A 24974-nucleotide genomic window follows, 5' to 3' on the forward strand; every position below is an offset into this window, starting at 1 on the left:
TATGTTTGCAAATGGATGTGTCTGTGCAGCAGGACAAATACAGTGCAGGGCATGATGCCTATAAACCTTGCTTTTATGTTCATGTTTGATTAACTGAGTAGTCCCTTTGAGGATGATGGATCTAGTGGCTGCAAGGATTACTCACACATCTGCCCAGGGATTTGTATTGTGGTTTGGGTCTTTTACAAGGCTTTGTTTTATTCTAGGATCTTCTGGGGAAAGACATTTTAGAATTCTGCCATCCTGAAGATCAAAGCCATTTGAGAGAGAGTTTCCAACAGGTGCTGCATCCTGTTCCTTTTCCTTTGCTGTTTACTTATTTATTTATTACTATTTCATTCAGAGAAATAGCTTTTATTTTATATTTCAAGGTATTTTTCTGTTATCCAGGGGAAGGAGTGGCAAGATATGAAACAGTCTGTTAATCAGTTAAGGCATTCAGTTAAGCCGCATAAACAGTAGCTTAAGCTCAGCATCTGTTGGCTCTGTTTTCAGAAATAAATCACCTTTTTATATATTTTGTTTTCTTTTTACAAAAAGTTAACCAAGTGTTTGCTGCACAGTTAGAGCTCTCCTTTCACTTCAGAGATGCCTGCATAGATCCCACTGTGTTAAGTGGTAACCAAAATTATTCAACTTCAACAAGGTAGGCTGTTGACTTGAAAGTAATTACATTAATTTGTAATTCTCTGGATTTTTTTAAGAGGGGAATATAAAAGCGATGTATAGATACATACTCACAGATACAGTTTAGCATTGTTAAACCTCACTCTTCCTCCCAAGGCTCTTCTAGTGTCTTCAGTGAGAACAGGGTTAGCTGAAACTCAGTGGATTTCAAAATTAAACCTGCATATAGATTGTGACATAAATTCTTTGCTTGCATAGATAATCTGCTTCATATTCTTTATGGGAGTTACACCACTTTACATCAACAGAGGCATTTATGCCATTGTAGTGCTTATTGTTTCAAATTGATCTGGGACATATAGTAGGAGTGCTTCCCCCAAGACTTCTGCTCACTGCTGGTCTTTGCAGTGCCTTCCCTCCATGCACTAGAACAAGTTTGTGTATCATGTTTAACTGATTACTGAGATCCAGATGATGTAATTGGTTCCAGATTTTCTGACAACAGCCGATAGCTCAATCAAGGATTGTTGTTCCATCTTGTGCTAGATGTTGAGATGTGTTTTCAGCTGTGAAGCATGGAAACGAAGTGATTTTTAAACGAAACTATTTACTCAGGCATGGCATGCAAAAATGGAGCTTGAAAAAACTTCTCTGGGGAGAATAACAGAATGGTGTTCAGTGTCCATGGATTGTGAAACTCAGCTTATGGTCTCTAAGTTTGGTATAGTGTAAGATATCAGTGCTCCTGAGCTATTTCTTACCACCACCACCACCCTCAAATGGACAAGTGTGTGAGCGCTCGGCATCCATTGCAGTGGCTGTTGAAAGGATCAATTTCAAACAGCAGCTAAAGACCTTTTAACTTTAAGGTGTTGGTTCACAGGCAGGAGCATCTGAGAGCTGGATGCTTGAAAGATCTTACCACACCCTGTCATCTCCACCCTACCTTCACGTGGGTGTGATGCTGCAGGTAAACCTACCTGATGACGTCCTGTCACCAGCAGTCAAGTCCTACTCCCACTTTTCTGTCCTCCCTGACCTCCTCCCTGCCCTTCCTACTGTCCTGATACTAGCACAGATGGCCTTGTCTGGTGGGGTAGCCAAAGGACCTCTCGGTTTTGCGTAGGACTCAGCTCCCTGAGCCTATGCCTGATGGCACCAGTGGTGCAAGAAAAGCAGCAAGAATGCATATGCTGTTTTTCACTAAAGCCCGAATGATTGATTTCACTAATTCATGCAAGAGACAGTGACAGAATGCTGCTGGATAGTACCAAGTCAAATATCTGTCTCTGCAGTGACTGTCTGAGTGCAGCCCGGGGCTCAGGAAGGCTGACTAACTAACATGCCAGTTAATGACTCGATGCTCACTGAGTGCACTCGGGCCATAGGGGGCTGCTGCTGTTTCCCTGAAGTCAGTTGCTGGGCACTTCGCTGTCACTGCTCAGTACTGGGCATGTCCATAAACGATTTGCTGGATCAGGGACTTCCATGAGTTGCTCAAGGTCATGCAGAAAGACAGCAGGAAAAAAAAGCAAATTAGAAGTGAAAGTTCCCGTTCACTTGACCTGTGTCCAATCTATGAAAATATCGTGCTGTTTCTCTAGCAGGCGATTCCTTTTTCTGTATATTTTTGTTCAGTACAGTAGCAGTGTGATTGGAACTGTTATTTCAATCATGGAATAAAAGACTGAAGTAAACATTTGAGCTATGCACCAGGTGGTTTTTATTTCTGAAGAATGTAAGAAAGTAAAGGTTAAGCATTAGCTTTGAATCTTTTTTTTGTTCTATTTTGTTAGTGTGCACTGCTTTAAGACAGTTCAGGATTTTCCCACCAGTGATCTCTGTGCTTTATATATTATTACAGAATTAGTGTTTGCTTTATTCATACTTCAGAACAATAGATCATTGCTGTTTGTTTTATTATTGTTAGTTTGGCCTTACAAGACTTTTGCTTAAAAAGGTAACTGTGATTTCCAGTAAACTCTTTTTTTTTTTTTTTTTCTCTCAAACCTCCTGTAAACTTGACATTTCTAGTTTGCTGGCAGTGTCAGAACCAGGTTGGTGCATAATAGAGGAGGAAAGGAGGGAGGGGTTTGCAGGTTTTGGTCAATTGCCAGCATCCATCTCAAAGCTTTTACTTCCTTGGGAAGATAAATTCATTCATCAGGGTGGGAAAATCAGGCCCAAATGAGATATTCTCAAGGCCAACATCAACAAATAGAGTTTAGTATCAAAGGATCCAGAATACAGCTATTCGATATCCAGTCGGATGCTATTCAGATTAGACACTTTTACACAAGTTCTGTGTTTTTTACCCTGGGTGTGGTGGTAGAAAATTGCTGATTATAGAATGTTGCTCACTGAACTCAAACTACAAAAGCATTTATTAAAAATAAAAGGCATTTGCCTTAGTATTATTTAGAACTTTTCTAGACATTTCTAAAAGTTTTTTTTTTTTTTGTCTTTCTTTCCATTTAGTCCTGTAGCTATTTGATCAATTTGCAATGCATTTGAGCAGATTGCACATTTCCTAACCTGATTGCTTGTCAATAAAGACACAGGGTAAATACTGGGTTTCTGCTGAGATAACTACTTGTGGGAAATATAGCAGATAATGATTAAGAACCCACGACAAGATGTGGCATTTATTTGCAGTATGCTTTCCCTGAGGCCCAGCTGAGGTAGCTTAGTGAAAAAGTAATAAAAAATAAACACACATATCCCAGGTAAGTGCCAGCTGAATGACTTGGAACCATATAAGTTTTCTTCTGACTTAAACCCAGGATTATTAGATAACACGTACAATGGAGCTACAGTGCCAGTGTGCAGGTATTGTTTAGAGCATGCTTCTTAAATTCATCCATGCTTGTCACAGAGAGAAAGATCCAGGCCTCAAAGTTCGGAGTAAGTGCATTTATTTCCAGGGTTCCCAGGGACCAGGACCACATTACTCATTTTGAGATAACCCGTTATTACATCATCTTCGGTACATCAAAGCCTTTGTTTTTTTTCCATCATACTGAGAGAATCGAGGTGAAATTTGTCTTGGTACCCAAGTGTTGACTTCCTTGAAACTTCAGCTACCAAGGCCAAAGTTTGAAATGATTATTGCCAGACACTTAAATTCTGACTTAGTTATAAGCAAGTATGCTGTCCAAGCAAAGAATTGATGCTCTGTTTTCATTAATGCTATTAAAATGGATTATCTCTGGTCTCTCTGTTCAAACACTGGCTCATTCTTTCTTCTTGTGAAAGCCAAAAGTGTTTCTTGGTAGCACTTTGCCATCATAGGTTTTTTGGTATATAGTTGTGGATGCTCTTTCACTTGATTTATTATGTGGTGTGTTTATTTTCAAATACAGAGATACTGAATTTCCCCAAAAATTGTCTTTCCATGCGATGTGTGAGCTCTGATTAGCTTTGTATAATTATTGAAACTATTTTAGTGAATATTTTAGTTTATTTATCAGCTTAAATTGCTTCTTTTGGAATGGTCTGTTTTAACTTTAGGTATTGCAGAAGTAATCTTCAAGGTTCATTTCAGCAAAGCACCGCAACTTGTACTTAACCATTAGTAGGTGGTAAATTCATTTATATTCAACTATGCCCCTAAGAGCTGTTTCATTTAGCACATGCTTATTTCCCACTACATTTGAAGCTTAGTGCACTGCTAAGTATTTTTTGCTGAAGACAAATCATTTTTGTCTGTTTCGCATCTGTGGTTATGCCTTTAAGGATCTGTCTTCTTCCAACATAATTGCTGGCTCCTATGTATTCTTTGGGAGTTCTCATTCCCTGATCTTTACCATTCCAGCAATGTCTTACTGGGTCTGTTCTACACAGCAAAATTCATCTACACATCAGACAGGTCGAGGGTACCACCGCTTTTTATTCTTTTTGTCTTTCCCATCAATATTTCTTCAGTTAGTTATGTTTCCCTGGTGAAAAAATGGTAAAATTATTTTCCCATCCTTTTTCTTTCATGTCTTTAATTATGAATTATGACCCTTCTCTAACTGCTTTTCTTCATTCTGGTTTATCGCTTCTTGACAAAATGTAGAACTTGTTCTTCATCTCTTCTCCTATCTTTGTTTGTGTTATCTTGGGCAATTTAACTGCTGTTTTTAAATACTGTTACCAGTTCATTGGTTGGAAAAAATAAGGTATAAAGGGAACTTGTCAGTCTTTGGACAGGAAAGCTTATAATAAGGAAACAAGTGCATAAGATAAGGATTATTTTTTTAAGGCATTTGCTATCATTAGGAAGAGGCAGTGAAAAGAAGAGATGAGATACGAGGGAGCAGATGCTTAGCAGAGCCCTAGCTAGGTGCCAGACTAAGACACTGAACAGGGATTTCTGAAAAGGGACTTAAAATTTGATAGTCTTTTTTTGGATAGTCTTTCTTAAAAATAGCCTTTGGGTCCTGCTAGCTGTGTGTCTTGAAGTCTGCGTGATGCATCTGTTCTTATGCTTCAAGGACAGGGTGTGTGTTAAAGCTTTCTCTGAAGTGGGGTTATGAACACTTTTGAGAGAGAATCCATCTCTGAGTAACCCTGACTAAGTGCAGTGCTGTTGGAGAAGAGGAATTGTGTCAGGATGTGACATCAGGTGAGCAGTGTCCTACTGCTGCTTCCTAATATGAAGACATAAGAGACTTGCAGTCCAAAATATGTGCTGATATTTCATGGCTGTCTTGGCAACAGAAAACACAGCTGTCCTGAATAGCACTTTGAGGTCTTTTGTCTTGGAGTGGTTCTGCCTTTAAGTAATGCTGGAGAAGGATGACTGGTGAGGTCTTCCAAATCATGCTGGGATGGCTGAAAGGGCCCCCAGGCCGTCTGCACGCCCCTCGGACAGAGGTTAATGCCCTGAGACCAAAAGGGCTGAATCCACAGAAATGTTTGCTTCTCAGCTACCTCTGAATTAACACCCAGAACCCACCATCAGTTTCCATTTGTGTCAGTGAGCTGGCCCCAAAACTGTGGTGACTGAGTGCTTCTGTTGGCTTTGTGTGGCAAGACTGTCACACCCCATGGGGGAGGAATGGTAGAGTTAAATCTTGCAGGGAAATACATGTCAGAATCCCCATGGATACAGAAGGCTTTGATAGGTAGAGGCACTCAGCAGGTAATGCTCAGAGTGTTTCAGGATCGGATATTAGTGATCTCAAGAAAGATTTACTAGGGTAAAGATTATTGGGCTTGTAATGTTTGTAGGGAAAAAAGCAAAAACATCCATATGTAGTTTATAAGTGTGTGTATATATATATATATATATATATTTTTAAATATTGTACTAAATTTTGATGCTACTGTATGGTTTGCTGTGTCACACATGAATCATATAGCCAGGTATCCAAGCAGAAGAACAGCCAACCTTTTAAAAATTTGTTGTGGACTTTTGTTTCAGCTGCAATATTTAGTTTACGATATGCACATATATACATAAATATTAAAAGAAGCCTCTCTGTGGTTTCTGTCAATCTCTCTTGATAAATGTTTGGGATTAAAACCTTCTTAAAGCTTCCCTGTTGGGATAACAGCACAACCTGTTGGTGCCTGAATCTGTGTTCTGCTTATATGCAGGCTGGAAAGGACATTTTACATAACAAAGCATGGGGAGCTGACTCTGAAGGAGATAACTTCAAACATGAATCAGATTTTGGTTATTTTCTTTGAATTAAGAATTTTCCTGCTGTGTCCATGGGTTTCTGTAATTTAAGTTCAGAACACACCAGTTACTGCTGTTTACTATTCATCTGCACAGCAGGTAGCAATCTCCTTTTATTAACCTTTCCAAATGGTTTTGCAGGTTGTGAAACTGAAAGGTCAGGTCCTGTCTGTGATGTATCGTTTTCGCACCAAAAACCGGGAGTGGATGCTGATCAGAACCAGCAGCTTCACGTTTCAGAATCCTTACTCTGACGAGATTGAGTACATCATCTGCACCAACACCAACGTGAAGTATGTGCCTTTCAGATGCTCACGTACATGGTTTTGAAAGAACTGAAGCATTACTTTTGCTGTTAGCAACGTAAATGCACATTCATATTCTTGTGGTAGCCTGTTTTTAGCCACGTTTTGTGACGCTGTTGCAATCTGTAGTAGGGTTTTTCTGCGTTGTAAGATCCTGCAGCATAGCTGTTTCTCTGTGTCATTATCTTGCAATGCTTCCAGGGCCTGGCTGCACCAGGAGAGATGTCACTTATCTGTTACGTCATTCAACAAACCCATTGATCTCAATCCAGGCTTTTTTAAACTAGCAGAGAGCTTCCAGCAGCCAACCAGCTGTCATGATATTGGCTTCATTTGTTAGCCAAAACGAAAATTATGTCTCTGTGTTAACAAGTAGCACACAAGTTATCAACACTCCTGCCTCTTTTTCACTGTGATCATACCGTTAGGTAGTCCTGGGTATCCACTTACAGCCTATGAAAGCTGATGATGTGATTTCCTACTAGGCTAAAGTGGGAAGGGTTCCTATGATTCAGTTGAGATCTGATGGAATATCCCCAAGTATGGGGATCAATCCAACCCCTTATATGATGAGGGTAATGAAATCATCCTGTCTTTGAATAAATACTTTGAATAATCTGTCACTGGATCTGTTAGAAGTCAGTTGAATTAGTGGGTGTCTCATTCTGCAGCTGATGGAGCTGCTTCTAAAGAAAAGTCTTGCTAGGAGTACAGCAGGGGTTCGTCACTGTGTAACTGAGCAGAGGTTTTGGAGCCTCCTGAGTTCCAAGCCAGCAACTGCAGGAGTTGATCTGGTCTTGATAAAGCTGTTGCTTTATAGTTGGTAGGTGGTGTTTTTTGTTGTTGTTGTGTTTTGTTTTGTAATGAATATTTTTTTTATTTCCAATATAAAAATCTATTTCTAAAACAAGATCTGTGTCTGGTCTGACCAGAATTGTTTCTTGTGTTTCTTTTTTTTTTTTTTTTTTTTTTGCCAAGTGTTTAACTTAGAGGAAATTACTGGATTTAAGATCTCAACCTGTTAGACTGAAAGTGCATGCTGAAGGAGCAGTCTACTAGTGGAGATGCACGCTGAGAGCTCCACTTGTAAAACCAACCCCCTGGGGCTTTGGCATTTGAACTACTAGAAAGCTAGGATGTGTCTGTGTGTTCCCTGACTTGCTCCTGGAGAAAGGTGTTTGGACGTGGCACCTACCTGGGCTAGAAGAGTGGCATTTTCAGCCTTTTGGAACCCATCATCAGAATCCATTTGCTTAGTTTTTTTGTACCCCAAGTGTTTGTTTAAACAACTGAACTGTTTATGGAAAACAAACATGGCCTGAAATCAGACAGCTAATCATCCCTGTCTGTGCTGTGAATCAAAATAGATATTTCCTCATTTTTGCTGCCCCGTATTTGTTTCCAAAATGATTTATATATGCAAAACCAAGCCTGCAAAATAAAAGGCAACTGCTGCAATCTGTCCTAGGATGGCTTAATTGTACTTTGTTCCCAGGAGTCCACAGCTCAGAGAGTGGGACTGCAGACTGTGTTGTGTTTACTCTGGGAATGTTTTTCCGAGACTCCGCTATACTGTGCAGCTTGGCATCACGGCACTCGCTGAGATGAATAGGGTTGTGCCAGCTTCTGGCTCTTGTTATATCTCTCATGCTAGGTCTGAATAACAACCCAGCAATGTTGCCCTAATATGGGAATTGCCTGCTGCTACTTTGACAGGGGATGTTCCCTCTTTTCTGTAGTGTTGAAAATGTTCCTATGGCAAGATAAAACCCATTAGACGTCTGCTTTTGAATAGTAGAAAGAATGCGTTATTCAGACTGTTTCTGTTTTTCTCCCTGTTCTCTCACACTCCTCAGACAGATGCGCAAAGAGGACTCACTGTAATGGAGTGCTCTTCCTGCCTGGTTCTGGATTTATTTATTGTTGGGGGGTCATGTTTTGAATTTTGATTTCCTAGAGGCGTTGTTTGGCATGGTAACTGCTGATTTCTGCCTCGTTCAGCTCCAGCTAGGGCTGGTTGGTCAGCCCTAGCATGCGTGGCTGTCCCTGCATGTTGGTGGCTGCATCCAATGCTCCAGATCCAGCAAAATGCTTCACAGCAGCATCCGATGCTCCGAGTCCAGCAAAACGCTTCATGTGGAGACCAAGCAGAGGTGCCTTCCCCTGCGCAGCTGGAGGCAGGTCTGCACAGACAGATTTGGCTTTATCCCTGAGATAACGTAGCCAGCTCCATAAAATGCAGGTTTGAGGCAGTAAAAACAATTCAAGATGCAATTTTAAAAAGACAACGTACCCAATAGAACTAGGGTTAAATCAGTTTTTACCTTAGAAGAGTTTAAAGCCACAGTGTGTATACCTGTGTGTCTGTTCAGGCAATAGCTCTAGTTTTGTGGTGGTCAGGGAACAGTGTTTTCCCAAATACTAGACTGTAGAGGGCAGTGATGGTTCCAGTTGTGGAGGTATTAGTTGATTTTTTTTCTTTTCTTTTCTCTTCCTGTTTTTCCCATCTTTTCTTTTTTCTTTTTTATGGATTTTACTTTAGAGCTTTAGTCAACTTTCCAACTCTGCTTTTGGTGCACAGGATAATGAAAGATTAGGTTCAAATGTTCAGTTAGTTCCTTGCAGAAAAAAGAGAAAAAAACCTCTCAGTTTCTCTTGGGTGCAGTCATCCAAGAGAAACTTCCTGGAGAAATGAAGCATTTAATGTTTAGCATTTGTGCTGTGTTCGGCTGAAAAGAAGAGTCACCCATTCAACCACATCTTCCTGTGTATTTGTGGCTGTTTGATTTCCAAAAAGAAATAATAATTTTGATTAATGTTCATTTAACAACTACATAGGGTAGTGCTTGAATGAAATAATCTGTCACGGTGACAAATGATTTTTTTTAAGCCTTTATATATGTAAACAAACCCTATTTTTCTGACCTTTGTGGAAATCTTGATGCTTTCATTTTTGTAAACACCAAAGTCCGTGCATGTTCCGCTGCATGCATTTATGAATCCTCTGGTTGTCCTGAGCCTCAAGATTATTTTTGTCTCGGAGAGAGCTGGCGCAGGTCGCTGTTGGAGGCAGTCTGCCGAATGAATCAGCCATGCTTGTGGGACTGATGCTTTCCATTCCTGATTCTCATGGGCCAAAACACTAATGAGATCGACTCTTTTGATAAAATTTCAGTCTGTGGTGGTGGTGCTGAAGACTTGCTTTCTCATGATTGCTGTGTATCTGTGCACTATCTGGTCCATCAAGGCCTGTGTAAGACAGATAGTTTTGTAGTGGTGACTTTGAGATTATAGGCTAAGAGAGACTTCAAGACTTTCTGAAAGAGGACTTTATGATGGCAGCCACAAAGCTTTTATTACTGCATTTTCGTTCAAAACAGATCTGGGAAGTATGTGTGCTTGTATCATGTACAATAGCATGGTAAAGATACAGTGTTGTTTCAATATGGAGACTGTTAAATTTAAAGTTCAGATCCTTCTTTTCACTTTGATGTCTGAAAAGGAACACGTAAGTTCAGTGTTTATATAGAGAGATTAATTCAATTAAATCCTCTCCAATGTCAGAAGGAACTTTGTCAGAATATCTCCTTCTCCTCTGTCCTTGTTTCAGCTAGGATAGAATTAATTTTCCTCCTAGTAGCTTGTATGGTGCTGTGTTTTGAATTTAGGATGAGAATAATGTTGATACCACCCTGATGTTTTAATTGTTGCAGAGCAGAGCTTACACTAAGCCAAGGACTTTTTGGCTTCTCACACGTCACTGCCAGTGAGCAGGCTTGGGGTGCAGCAGGAGCTGGGAGAGGACAGAATGAGGACAGCTGACCCAAACTGGCCAAAGGGATGTCCCATACCATGTGGCATCATCCGGAGCAATTAATATGGGGTGGCTGGCCAGGGTAGGGGGGATTGCTGCTCAGGGATAGTCTGGGCATCGGTCAGCGGGCAGTGAGCAATTGCATTGTGCATCACTTGTTTTGTACACATTCTTATTACTACTATTATCATTGTCATCATTATTATTTCTTTTCTGTCCTAATAAACTGTCTTTATCTCAACCCACAAGCTTTTATTATTTTTTTTTCCAATTCTCTCCCCCATCCTGCTGCAGGGGGCAGGGTGAGCAAACAGCTTTGTGGTGCTTAGTTGCCAGCTGGGTTAAACCACAACATCCTCCAAGGAAATTTGAATTAACTGTCAAAAAGCATCTCATTTGCTGAGAAATTTCTTGTTCAAGCAGAGGATTTTCCCAGTTTCACATTGGACCGATGGGTGAGCCAGGAATTCCTGCAGTACAGGCAGAAGCCAGTGTTGACCTAGGCAATACCTTACTTGCTATGTTGGGTAACATTCAGAGCCAAGAAATTTTGCTTTCTTTTTTTCTTTTTTTCTTTTTTTTTTTTTTAAAGCTGTGAAACCAAAATCAAAACCAAGGGTAGTTTGGGTTTTGGTTTTGAAATCAGAAAGCAGTTTCAGTTTCGCCCAAACTGATACTAAGTCCCTGTTCCATATCATCACACAAAACCCATGTGGCAGTGAGTGACCTGGGTGTGTTGCTTCTTCAGTCAGAAGGGCTGGTTGGATGGTCAGGGTCTGAAGTGACCATAACAGCAGTGTTTGGCTCTCCCTAGTCGGATGTTCCTTGACTTGCTGCATTGGCTTCTTCCAGGTTTCAGACATCATTTGGTCTATTTATACAGTAGCAGCAAACAACAGCAGAAGATGCTAACCTGCCTTTGCTTTTCAATCTGAATTAGGTGCAGCATAACCTATATAGAGCTCAGGGAAGAAACACTGAAGTATTTGATTTTTATAGGAAGTGGATTTGCGCGGTTTTTCACAAAGTCCAGTGCTGTTAACACAACGTGGAATTTACTTTGTATTGCACAAGTACAGTATAAATACTGAATGAGTATTAGAGACAATAGAAAAGGGCGAAGGAGTACTAAGTTAGAGAAGAGCCTACAAAATGAGTAACTAGTAAGTATGCTGTTTTGCTTGGCTCATTTATATGTATATGGCTAAATCAAGAAAACATGCTTTCTACAGAACAGAAGAGACCTAATGTGCTGTTTATTGACACGCGCACCGAGTCACTGGTAATAAAAACAAATGAAACAGTGTAATTAGCTTTCACGTTAACAACAGGATTTAATGGGTGTTTATTGTCCACAGGGTAGTATTTAGAAAAACTTCCTCATAGATTTGCCATGATTAAATTACCTCCCATAGTTCTGTTGGAAGAGCATGCATTTTGTGCTTGCAGAACAAAGAACGTCTATGCATTCCAGGGATGATCTTTTTTAGGATTTTTCTGTTGACTAACGTAATGTGAAAAATCCATGCCTCTATAATGACCTGGATGGACAACTTTTTTGCTTGTTACTCATGGTACAAAAGTGATTCTGTGTATTACGTATTTTTAGATAGTAAGGCTAGCAAAAGGCATTTGGGCATCTGCTTTGATCTTCTGTGTGATGCAGGTCACAGATTTTTTTGTCCAGTTTCCCATGGAGTCTAACAGTAAGATAATAGTAACTCTAATACTGCTTATGTAAAGTATTGTCTAGAAAAGCAACAAGTCAAGATTAAAGGCATTAAGGAATGGAAAAACTTTTCGTGTCAGTAGCTTGCTGAAGTGGTCCCTCTCATTCCTATCAATTTGTGCCTAGTTTCTTGTTTGACTTGGTCTTTGTTTGTTTCTCAGTTGTTTGACATTTGAGTCTATCTAGATCAAAATGTTAAAGAAGGTTTGGATAAAAATCTAAAATTTAAGCCTAAATCTAAAATTATGTTCTAGTTATCTAGTTTTGAAATCCACAATCTTGCTCTTTTGCAACACCTCATCTACTGCAACTGCCTGCCTGTTAGGGGAATTTTCCTTTGAAAGAAGTCAGAAGCATGCAGAACTGCAACCCCTGTCAAGTATTATTTGTACATATCAAGCTTGTTAGTCCAACTTCAGTCTTCCACTAAAGCTCGAAGATGAGGATAGTTTTGAAGGTTTTATATCTCCTTTGGTATCTGAGCAAAGAGCATTATAGATAGTGTGCTTCTTGCACATCCTCAGGTCAGAAGTAATCTTGCCAGTTGTGACCAGGTGACAGAAAGCAGCCATTAATGGGAGGTTCAAAGCATTCAGGTGATTTATCTGTAGGAACAGAATTAAGTAATTGAGAGTGTAATCCCCAAAAGACACAATATTTGATCACAAAATATGCCTGTTCTATTTCTGTGACCTTTAACTGAAGTGCTTTTCAATGATTCAAATCTTCCTCCTCAGGCAAAACCTTTTTTGAAAGACTATTCCAACACTTAAGTCAGCAGTGTACCAAAAGTCGAGTCTTTTGTCTTACATTATCTAACTTTTATAGAGTGCATTTAGGTGAGCTGCTGGGAATGGGCTGGAACGACAGCAGCATGCCCATCCTGCTCGAGCTCTGCAGTACTGTGGTTGTGTGGCTGTCACACTCTGCTGTCCCAGCTCAGCACTGGGACAAAGCTGGGTTTGTGTTTCTGCATAGAGGTGTACAGATCTGCGCTCAGACAAGCGAGCTTCTCAATGACCCAACGTTGGGATGGTGCAAGTCCAAAAGAGAAGGCATAACTTCACATTTTAATAGCAAAATTCTAGTATTAATAGACCGGTAGCAATTTTGCCTTTCATTTCAAGAGGGTTGGTTTTTGTATTGGATAAACTGTACTGCACAGTGGGTTCTTGTGTTGACATTTTTTTATGGTAATTTCAAAATTTCCAATAGAAACAAAATAGTAGTATGCTTTAAAATAAAAAAATAGGAGCTTTGAATTTATCTTTTCAGAATTTTTTTTTAAAAAGTAAAGAAGAGGGTTATATTATAACTATATAAAAGATATGTATGTTTTTATAAATAGTATTTTTGCATGGAGGATGTGAATATGCCTGACTTACCATAACCTGTGTACTGTCCCTACAAGTCTTCATCTGTAAAAAATATCACCATTGGTTATTTCTCACAACTTTCAAAGATCTTATCTGTTGGCCCTGGCTAATTGCTCTAGTTAAGTAACAGTGCCTGACACTAAACACAAATCGAGTGCATTGCAAGGACCTGTAGTTTTCAACACTGAAGTTCTTCATTCTAGCCTACAGCCTTAATATTTATTGGCTCTGGCAGCTTCTTCTGAACTGTTTTTCTGTTGCTGCTGCACATTTAATTTTTCCTAAGTTCATATAATTGGATTAAAGCTATTACTTCCAGTGATTCTTATCTCATTTAAACAACTGATATTTTTTTTCAGTTTTGATTAGCATTAACATGAGACTTGTGTTTTCTGTAGCATTTCTTATTTCTTGACACAAATTGATTTAAGGTAATGCCTTGATTTTAGATAGTAGTACAAGTAATTTATCTCTTGATATTCACTTCCTTAAAAGCTTCAGAAATTAGATAGAATCTGGACATGGATCCTGAGAAGAGTAGAACCAAAGCATGTTAAATAGGTGTTACTACAAATCAGAATTTATGCAGTTCGAGCTCAACAGGTTGTTGCATTCGGTCTCAAATTTGATTGCTTTTTTCTTACCGAGTGGCATAATTGTGCATCATTGTTACTGGAGTTTTGCTGGTTTACTTCAGCAGGATCAGGGAAGGAATCTGACATACTCATCTTAAACATGAAGAAGATATTCTTGGAGTCTTAATAGTGAAGTCTTAAAGCCTGTCTGAGGAAGCTGTATTCCATCCCCCATCACTTACCCACCTATATTTCTGTGCTATTACAGAAACACCCTTCCTGTGCACTACTGTGCACCACATTCCTGTGCTGCAAGCTTTCTCAGTGAGAAAGCTTAAAAAAACAGATGAATCCCATTGGAAAGGACTTACTAAATCACTTGAGAGACATATCAGAGTATAAAATAGACCATGGTTGTTTTTCTTTGTATCTTAACTGTTTTTGGTAATAAAGTCATTTTGTCTCCTTTGCAGACAACTTCAGCAGCAGCAAGCAGAACTTGAAGTGCATCAAAGAGATGGGCTGTCATCCTATGACTTATCACAGGTGAAATTTCTCAATAGTTTTTATTTACATGCCTGTGGTCTTTTAAAATGTAAAGCAATGGCAGATATCAGCAAAATTAAAAATGCACTGTGACTGTCCCTGGATTCCTTTTTGTCAAAGTAGCTGGAGGGGCTCATCTTCCTCTGTGTATCTCAACAGGTGCCTGTTCCAAGTATACCAGCTAATGTTCACGAGGGTGGAAAGTCTGTGGAGAAGCCTGATGCTATCTTCTCCCAGGAGAGAGATCCTAGATTTGCTGAGATGTTTGCTGGAATAACTGCTTGTAAGTGAATGTCTCTGGTGTTTAATTTTTAATACTGCGTTAAGTTTGGTTACATGATGTGGAGCACAGCCTTGAGAGATCGAAGAGAAAGTATTACAAGCAAAGTCAATTTGCAAGACATTTCCTAGAATTTGTCTTTAGTTGATGTTTTCCCTAAAAATGATGAGGAGAAAAGCTTTAGGAATGAAGAGCTGTTGTTTCACCAGAGTTACTTATTTCTGATTCTGTTTTTATTCCACAGGAGTACCTTAAACAGTGCTCATAGATACTAAACATACCGAGCAGAACTTGCGGTTTCTAAGAATATGTTTTTTCTTAAACAGCAGATGTGAGTTCATCTCTCTAAATAGACACGGACTAAGAAAGCTACCAAGCAGTCTCAAGATAGGCCTGCAATTTTTATCATATCACCAGCTTTTGCGTTGATGTTTTGCGGTGCATATGCTGCCTTGAAATATAGCAATATCCTTGTTCTCTGGGGAGTTGAGGCATCTCCAGTCATGTCTGTCCAGAGTCCTTGCTCTGCTCCCCACAGCTCTTCAGCCTGCTGGCAGGTACTTGCAAGAGTGAGACGAGTCTCAGAAACAGAAAATTCTTCTATATTTCATGGAAACTGCTGTGAGGACAGAGTCCTCACCCAGTATCCTCTCTGAAGGATTTTGCAGCCCTGTTCCAAGGGGTAATAGCCAACTTGTCAGCCGGACAGATGTAGTCCCAAGTTATGCTGCCTGTTCCCTAACAGACAGAAGTCATTGAGAAGACTGGCAGCTGAAAGGGTCATCCGAAATATATCTGTAGGAAACCAGGCTCATTACTTCCACTACTCATGGAAGAACTTGTTAATTGTTTATTGTTCTTAACTGTCCTCACTGAAAAAGAGAAGTTTTTACATTTGTTTTAAATAAATCAATGTGCAAGTGTCACGCAGCGCATGAAGGAAACAACCCACAGGGTCTAACTCCAGGGGTGCTGGGAGGTGACCTCACTGCATTGGTTTCTTATGTCTGGCTTGGCCGTTTCAAATGGAGAAGGCAGTGTAATTGCAGGATAGTCTTGATGCTCTGTCCTCCTGTTCCCGAGACTTCTCTGTTATTCCTGTTCATCCTTTTCTGTCTACTCTAACAGTGAAGTCAACAGCTGAGGCCATAAAAGGGGTCCATTAGAAGGTAGCAGGACTCCAACCTCAAACACCGGAATATGTTTTTCCAAGCAAGAACATCTTGCTTTTTGGCTGCCTTATTGGCTCCTTTTCAGGCACCTCTCAACTGTTTGCGGGGAGGGGTTAGGGTTAAGGGTGTAGCAAGCTGGGAGGTTATGTTCTTGGAAATGCCATTTCTCTTTTAATTCTTATCAATTTACAGGCTATGCTTTTTCTGGGACATTCACCCTGTCTGAATTTCTCATGGGAGCTGTGATCAAGGTCTTCTCTGAATGATAAAAAGAGATGGTTCTCAGTTGGAGATGAGATAGTCTGTCCAAAACCAATATTGACAAACCTGCATGCTGCCTGCAAGACATTTGCATTATGTTGATACCAGATCTCATGCTCTGCTACGATCTGTAAAAATATGGGTTTGACGTTCAAGGATTGTTGCTGTAATCTCATGCAGCAGCCACGCGTAGTTAAAAAACCTAAAGTGGGGATAGGAGGGCTTCACCCATTCATGCAGGTGCCTTGAGGCACGGGGTGGTGCAGTTCTTACAGAGATGTTTATTCTACAGGCTGAAACACTGCTTCTGCTCGGAGAAGTGTGTGTGTTTGACCAGTAAAGGGACTGAGTGCAGGGAAGGGGATTAGAGAGAAACAGGACTAAGAATGCAGGTAAAGCATCAAAACAAAAAAGATACTTATTGCTTTACCAAAGGTGAGAGCAACGAAGTAGTGTGTAGAGACCTGAGTGGAAATAAGAGATTTTAAAGCCAGTTTATCTGCTTGCAGTTAAACTGTCCCCTTTGTATCAGTCTCATTTGCAGCATGGACCCACTAGCTGCCGTGGCAACTCCTCACTTGAGGAATTCGAGTTCATTGAGGACATTCTCAATATCATTGTTCAGACATTTTCAAATATCTAAAGTAGCTGCAGGATTTTGGCTCAGTCTTTCCAATCCTTGGGAGCTTGGTATCTTAGGAAAAGGTGGCCTTAGGAAATGGGAGATCTCAATGACATCACTGAGGGAAATAAGGCAAAATCTGTCCTTCTTCCTGATGTCCTTATCCCAACCCATTTTCATTTCTTCTCTCTTACCATATGCACAACTTTCTCTAAACCTTGTCCTCATTTCTCCCTGCTGTTTTTATATCAGAGTGTAGGTTTGCAGCCCGGACTCACAGTCTAAGCAATATGTAGCCAGTTAGGAATTTTTACCACCTTCTACATTAAAGTGGAAAGCAATGCCAGCTTGCATCAGTGGCATACACAGCCCTTCTCTGATGTTCTTGTGAGGTAATTTGAGGCAACTTCTCCCTTTGGGAAGGTGAGCTTAGATACTTGTTAAGAAAATAGTGTAATAAAAAGTTAAGTAGCAGAGAAGAGCTGATGTGTGTTGGAGAATTCTCGTAAGCCAAGCTCACGGGGTTGCTAAATGCTAGAGAAAATTAAAAAATACTTGGAATGCTTGTGAGTTGAGTGGGCCTTGTGTCCAGGAGAGCACCTTGTGAAACGAGTGGGAGTCTGAAAAGAGCAGAGGGGAGAATGAGGAGGCAGACTTGATTTCTGAGCCTGTCGGAGGTGCACAGCAACAGATGGCTGCAGTCAGCAGTGCCTTGTGGGGCGTTTTGCACCTAAAGGTGGTAAGGGAAGATGGGGAAAGTGAGTAAAGGGGAATGGAAAGGACCTTTCAATTATTTTAACGAAAGTAGTAGTAGTGAGTTTCTCTGGGCTTTAGAATAATCCAGTGCCAGAAAATTAATTTAAGGGACTAAATAGCATTGTTTCTTGTCTAATTCAATTAGAGATTGATCTCCAGTTGCCACATTAAGAGTAGGCTATAAAAGTTAATGACATTTCTATGTGCATGTTATGTACTATGCTAGCCTGTCTTCCCGCACCCCTGGGATGCTTACATCCTATTTCTTGGCTCCCTCAAGCCATGTATAGGGCAGCGAAATTCACAAGAGACCAGTGTTATGCCTTGCTGCAGCTCATCTGCATGAGTCTCACTCACGCTCAGAAGCAAAGAGCCTCCAGACACCAGTGAGACAGACGCAGGTAGAGGCAGCAGCATCGCCCCGGTTAGCTGGTGACCTGGGGTTTGCAGGAGTGCCCCCAGGCTGCTGGGAGAGTTGGGTACTCCACTCCTGCTGTCCCGGGTGCAAGCAGACTCTCAGCTGGTTAGGGCAGGAACTCTTTGAACACTGTTCCTTCAATCCTTTAACCCACCTGGGTGTGAGCCCTCACTGCAAACACCTGCGACAGCAGCAGTGGCACTGCGGGGCTGCTCCTGGTGCCAGAAACAAACCCTTGCCTGAGGCTGTCCTCAGACAGACCCCAGAGGCACACGTGCATCGGGCCTTCTGCAGGCCTGACTCAGTTCATGTGCCATTCCTCCATTCCTCTTTCTTTATTCCAGCAAATCCACGTTCCCCTTTCCAGGCAATAGCTGGGACTCGTGTACCCATCGCTCCCCCCTCGGCTGCTGCCTGTGGCTGCCCTCCTGCCTACATGGTCTGGAGCAGCTTCCAGCGGGCACAGCAAAGGTCTGGACTGCCTGGCCGGGGGGCATGTACCAGTGTTATGTTCCATGCAAACAATAGCATTAATGAGGTACATCCTGGAAGGGGCTGTGAAGTAGACACAAACCAGCTGTGGCTCTAGTTTCATATTGAATTGTCATATGGCCCTTTTGTGTCATTCCTAATGTATTCCACAGGGCCTCTTCATAAAGGTTTAAGAAGGGAAGAACAGTCCCTGCTGTGTGTATACATAGCAATTTTCATTAAAAAAAAAAAAAAAACTCTAACTTTTCTATTTCTGTGATTTGATTTTCTTTTGTAGCAGATAAAAAAATGATGGCCTCAGCATCCACAGCAGGAAACCAGCAGCTTTACTCACAGGGAAGCCCATTTCAGCCAGGACATTCAGGAAAGACTTTCAGGTACTGTAGTCCAGATCCTGAGCATATCAGCTGGTGATTGAGGGGGAGGCTGTTCTCTTTCAATGTGGTGGAAACTAAACTGACCAATGTTGAAAGGGCTTTCTTTACATTTATGGACTTTTCTTTGCGTATGTTTGACTCCTACATGTCTCAGCATTTGGGCTAGGCTTACAAGCTGAGAAGATTTGGATCGCTCTGTTAAAAATAGTGACTGGTAAGTGCAACTGGAAAAAGCTAAGAAACAGCAGCAAATCATGAAGGGAAGCAAATCTGAGAGGTGATGGGGAGCCTCAGAGATCCGAGTAATGTTCACCTAACCTGGGAAAGTGCAAAGATTTGTTGTGCACTTGGGGCTGTCAGTACATCTGCAGGCTGCCTTGAAGGGCATCATTTTTCTATGACCCAGCCTCGTGTGGACACCACTATTAAAGGGAGCAGAGGGGTGCTTCATCCTTAACTTCTGATGAAGCCTGGGATGCAGCATGAGCATTTTCCTAAGGCACCTTCGAAACATATTAGGTGACGGTGTAACACTTCCAGGGGTATTTTTGAGTTATTCAGACTGCATGTTGTTGCCCACCAGCTGGCAATACAGATTTGGCTAGTTGGAAGTTTCAAAATTTGCAGGCTCTTCCATTCACTTCTTGAGAGTGTGGTAACAGTGATTATATTTATCTTATTGTCCTTCATGTCACCATTCTGCAACTGTGACACTGAAGTTTCATTCAGAGACTGTTGATTCCAGGAATTAGAAACCATCTGCAAATTATAATTTTATATAAACCATTGTGTTCTTAGGGTTATAATTGCTAATAATCTCAGTGGGGAGAAAAATAATCCCTCTGCTTGTTTTGTCCAAGTAAAAACCAAGAGTAACTTACAATACAATGCTTTCCTGACAGTGAACTGAAATGTCTTTTAGTTGGATATTGTATATTAGTGGATGGTTGACGTGCCATCTTGGGGTTTGGCATGTGTTTTGTTCATTTCCTTTGTTCATTCCTGATGTTTAACTGTAGCTTTATTTCTCCTGTTCTATTACATCGAGTAACAACACAGACTAGCATTTTTACCCCTGATGAGCTGTCCTTCCTGAATGCTCTCCAGGCAGATCCATTAGGTTACTGAGCCCAGCAGCCTTTAGGCACTGTTTTTTAGACTCATGGTTTCAAACTGTATGCTCCAGATGCCGTCCAAGCCCTTCAGACGACGCGACTTGCCAGTGTGGCTGAGAAGGTGTTGGCATTAGGGCCAGCCCTCACGAACAGCTATTGTGTGCTTCCAGAGGTCAGCCAAAGTTAGATGGACTTTTTGGTTCACATTGCCCACTTGGGAGACTCTGTGCTAGTAAAAAATAAAAATAAAAAGTAATAATAATACAGACGCTGCAAGGAATTTCTAGACATGTAGTTTTAGGCAGCTGAAGACAGGACAGCAAATCCCATATTCAGATGCCTGCCACATTTTGCTTACTGCTGTGGGAAGTATTTAGTCAGTCTTCTCAGAGGATGCAGGTTCCTGTGTCCTCTTTGCTCAGCCTGGTTTACTTCTTTTCCTAATCTGCTCCCTTCTTTATCTGTAAAATGATTGTGAAAATAGACGATAGCAGTGGCATTGAAGAAAGACTGAACCATTTGATTCATGTACAAAAGCTTTTTTATATGTTGTCTTCATTTATATTTATTTAAATATTTATGTAAAATATGTATAATTTTGAATATACATATATACTCATATACGAATAACATAAACGCGTATTCATAATGTGTGGTTGTATATATTCAGTTGTTCAAGTGGTAAAGTCCTTTATATTATTTTCTTTCTGATTAGAAATGTCAGGGAAATTTCTCTGTAGCAAAATTCAGCAATTAGGAAGCACTAACATATAAACAAATTCTTTTGGAAAAGAGTTTAATTCCATGTGTGTAATTTTTTAATTCCACATTAATTTCATTTTTTTTCTTGATTATTGTTTTGCCTGAATATATAGCTACATATTCTTTATTAGCATTAATTGATAGAAACGTGAATTAAAAGCTTTAATTTTTAATATATAACGCACACCTCTTCATTTTCAAGGTAGGAAACAAATGAGGATGTATTTGTAATTATCTTTTTGTGCGTCTTCATTTAGGATGGCATTTCAGCAAATGCTTAAATACTGTTGACTTTTAGCACAAATTCAAAATGAAGTACCTGCCTAAATACTCTCTGCAATCAAGTTTTTTTTTAGTGCATTAGATAATAAACTTGGATGGAGCTAAGTGTTTATGTACAGTGTGCTAGATTACATTTTTTTTTTGCAGGGGATTATAGAAGTCTAATTCAAAATAATTTTGTCGACTGTGTCTGTTTGAACCTTCATTTTAGAATGCCAATAATCTTGATAGTTTTCTAGTGGTTCTAATTAATTTTTTAATTAATACAGGATGAGCAATTAGTTTTACTGAGATAATTATCAGGATTTCAGTATCTGGAATGCTATTTGTGCATTGAGAATATATCCTACAAGCTGGGCACTGTTTCTGTTTCTTTAGTTCATCTGTGGTACATGTGCCTGGTGTGAACGACATCCAGTCTTCTTCATCAACAGGCCAAAATCTGACACAGATATCTCGCCAGCTAAATCAGAGTCAGGTGGCCTGGACAGGAAATCGCCCACCATTTCCAGGACAGGTATTGATTAAAGCTGTTCTGTTTTCATGGTCATTAGAGATTTGCAATCCCTCTTCTTTTTACAAAGGGATTAGTAAACTCCATTTATACTGTGATTAAATGTACTGTGTTTGGTTCTCAGAGGGAAATCTGTTCCTCCACTTCTGTTCCTTGACAGGTTATAATAATTTGAGACAGCAGCCCTATGTCTAACTGCATTTAGTTTGTAATAGTGTTCATAATAGCAGCAGTCACTGTACTGACATAAATCCCAGTAGAGGTCTCCTGCATTTATTTGTATGTGTGCACTGAATGAAATAAAAGAGGACAGCTGCTGTGCGTTAGTATTAAGCTCACTCCTTCTTTCTTTCTTGGACCAAGGTCTAGCCCCCAGCAATGTTACCCACAGTTAGCAGCATTACCTGGAAGTGGTACATACAAATCCAGGCATGAATTTGGAGCAGAGGCTACTTAGTCCATTGCCCTTCCATTAACCCTGCCTGGTGCAGCTGACAGTGTTATGTGTACTGGAGGAGATGTGTTGGCACATCTTTCAATGAAATGCCCCCCTTCAATAACATCAGGGCTGCATTAACCCAGAAATCACCTCTTGTTCTGGGTAACAAGAAATAAATGTGTCAGAACTCTGTTAAAGACAAAGAATATAAAATTACCATGTCTGATCCATTATTTATGCTGTTCTTAATCACTGATTTTCCATTCTTTAATAGGCTAGAATGGCATGGTGGGGTGGGCACCCCACTTTTTGTGTAACTGAGTTATTTCCACATTAATCACGTTGATGCTGCATAGCCCTCAGTGTGCCATGGTTATTCTGTTACACCTGCTTAACGAAATATAGTTGTAACGTTGACACTTTTTTTTTTTGGAACGATATGGAGGATGCTAAAAATGATGTAAAAAAATTACTTGTCTCTCTTTCTGTCCAAGTCAACGGAGTTTATATGTGAGCATGGGGAAATTGGAATTCATTCATCCATCCTAAACAAATAGAGTTAAGCCTTGCAGAAGTAACACATCATGCTCTCATTGTCATTGTGGAAGCCTTTTGAAATGTGTGATGTATTAGGTTGGAACTGAGCTGAAGACTTAATAGCATCTCCATCATGTTATATGCCTGTTGGGATCTCTCTTCCTCCCCCAGGTCCCTTGCATTTGTCTAAGAGAGTAGCTTCACTTGAGCGCATTGATTGCCAATAAAAGTGCACATCATTAAAAGTATCTAGAGATGTAATCACCTTTAACTTCTATTTGTGGAACTGATTAGCCAGTGAGTTTTTCTTGGAACTGCTGGATTTGTTCGCGACGCGGGAGATGGGAAAGAGTTTATAAGCAGATTTTATCTGTAGCATTATATGTTGTTTTAGCACATTTTTTTGGATGAGGCGCTTCACCTCCCTTAGTCTCAATGTACATGTCTCAAAGCAGTCTTGCGGTGTTTAATCATTTGTTTTACATTCTTGGAGATCCTATGACAATGCCATTATGTAGATGAAAATGACACCAAGTTGTTTTTTAATACCCTTGAACTAACTTGGCTGCACAATTAAATCAAAGTTAGACGGTTTATTCCCTGGCGATTCACACTCCCTCCCAAACCTTTTACAAGGCAAAATAACTTTGCTCCTTGTAGTTCTTAGGCAGGGAGAGAAAGCAGCTCATGAGCTTTGGAAACTTCTTTGGCAAATTTCCCCCAAGCACTGAAGACTCTAATCACCTGAAAACAATTTATATTCTACAAGACATTCACATAACTGATTCTACTGTGGTACTGCAAAACCAAAACATAGCAAATAAAAGTGAAGTCTTAGTAGCTGTTCAGTTTGAGATTAATCCTTGTAATAGAGGCGAATGAAATCATGTTTTTGCAAGTAGCTCTGTTATTGAGTACATACAAGTTAATAAGCAGGAGAGCTGTGTTGGTTTATAGCTTGTTGTGTTCCTTATGCAGCAATAAGTTGGCTTTGACAGAAATTAAACATGGCTGAGATGGGGATAATGTGCCCGTTTGCATCTGCAGAATTTATTAAGTCTTTGCTTTGCCTTGTTAAAATGTGAGTCTGCTGTGCTGCTCCTCAACAATAAAACTCATTCCTTTCTTCTTCCCTTATTCCTCAGCAAATTCCGTCTCAGTCTGGGAAGGCTCAGTCATCTCCATTTGGGATTGGAACAAGTCACAGCTACCCAGCTGATCCATCATCGTACAGCCCTCTTTCCAGCCCTGCCACCTCTTCTCCAAGTGGGAATGCCTACTCTAGCTTAGCAAACCGGAGTGCAGGGTTTGGTAAGTTTTAAATGAGGTAGCACAGAAATGCACATAAAAAGGAAACTCTCCAGTAGTAACATAGTTTAAAATCTTCCAACCTTTTCTTTTGGTGAGTCGGTTGGGAAACCCAGGATGTAAAGGGGTTCTGCTTTCTCCTCTTGAGCACGATGGACTGAGATGACATGGTCCCTCCGTGATACCTCTCCTCTACATTTAGTAGACTTCAGAATGTTGTGACGTTTTGTGACATGAGGGTACTTCTTTCCTCCGTAAATTGTGTCATGATAGATTCAAGAATTCCTTACATCACTAGTACACGTCCTCCCAAGTTGTGGCCAGGAGGTTCAGTCTCTTTTCACTTCTAATGAGATTACTTACATGGAATGTTCAAATTTACATTCCTTCAATTTTTCAACTTCCCTGACTGCATAGTATCATTGTCCAGAGATGGCTTGCTGAAGTGTGGCTGGACACAGGATTTTCTGTACCTACAGTGCTGCTAAAAGAGTAAAAAAAAGAAATATGGATCTGTCAGTGAAAAGCACAGATGGAGTCCATGAAAGATGTTGTTGCTGGCTGATAATAATCTGCAAAAAGCATAGGTAGCATCATGCTAATGTGTGTAATTTTCTCTTCTCTCTTGAGAATACCATGGGAGCAGCTCTGCTGCAGATCAGCCTCTCTGAGAGCAGACCTGTGCTGCATTGCTTAGAATAAGTGCAGTGAAATGGAGCTCTTCCCACAGAGCTTATTCATGACTCCATTTTCATTTCCACTAGGCTTTGTACATTTGTTTATGAGACAGCCTTGCATTTCAGGCCTAAGCTACTTGGCAAGAACCCTTTCACCTAATGAGAAACATTACCTGACCTACATCAGTTTGGATGCTATTAATAACACAGCCTTCAGAAAGACGAATGTCTTCAACCTCCGGCTGGCAGTAACCGTTTTGCTGAAAAGAAGCATCATTTGCCTCACTGACTTAATTTCAACGTATTCTTCCGAGAAAAC

General features: G+C 40.4%; 1 protein-coding gene across 10 annotated transcripts in view; it reads left to right on the forward strand.

The window, feature by feature from the left end:
• Positions 1–24974, forward strand: part of ARNT2 (aryl hydrocarbon receptor nuclear translocator 2) — a 175542-nt gene that overhangs the window by 142065 nt on the left and 8503 nt on the right. For 8 of the 10 annotated variants that reach the window (XM_068696302.1, XM_068696305.1, XM_068696306.1 and 5 more), the window contains 7 exons: positions 207–281; positions 6440–6591; positions 14571–14643; positions 14803–14926; positions 18922–19021; positions 21559–21697; positions 23816–23981. In XM_068696302.1, coding sequence (XP_068552403.1) covers positions 207–281; positions 6440–6591; positions 14571–14643; positions 14803–14926; positions 18922–19021; positions 21559–21697; positions 23816–23981 — 829 coding nt within the window. Of the gene's footprint in view, positions 1–206; positions 282–6439; positions 6592–14570; positions 14644–14802; positions 14931–18921; positions 19022–21558; positions 21698–23815; positions 23982–24974 lie in introns of those variants that run through there. The other 2 variants (XM_068696303.1, XM_068696311.1) reach the window with 2 other exon arrangements.

The sequence above is a fragment of the Anas acuta genome, chromosome 12 (assembly GCF_963932015.1).
Source record: "Anas acuta chromosome 12, bAnaAcu1.1, whole genome shotgun sequence".
NCBI classification, from domain to species: domain Eukaryota; kingdom Metazoa; phylum Chordata; class Aves; order Anseriformes; family Anatidae; genus Anas; species Anas acuta.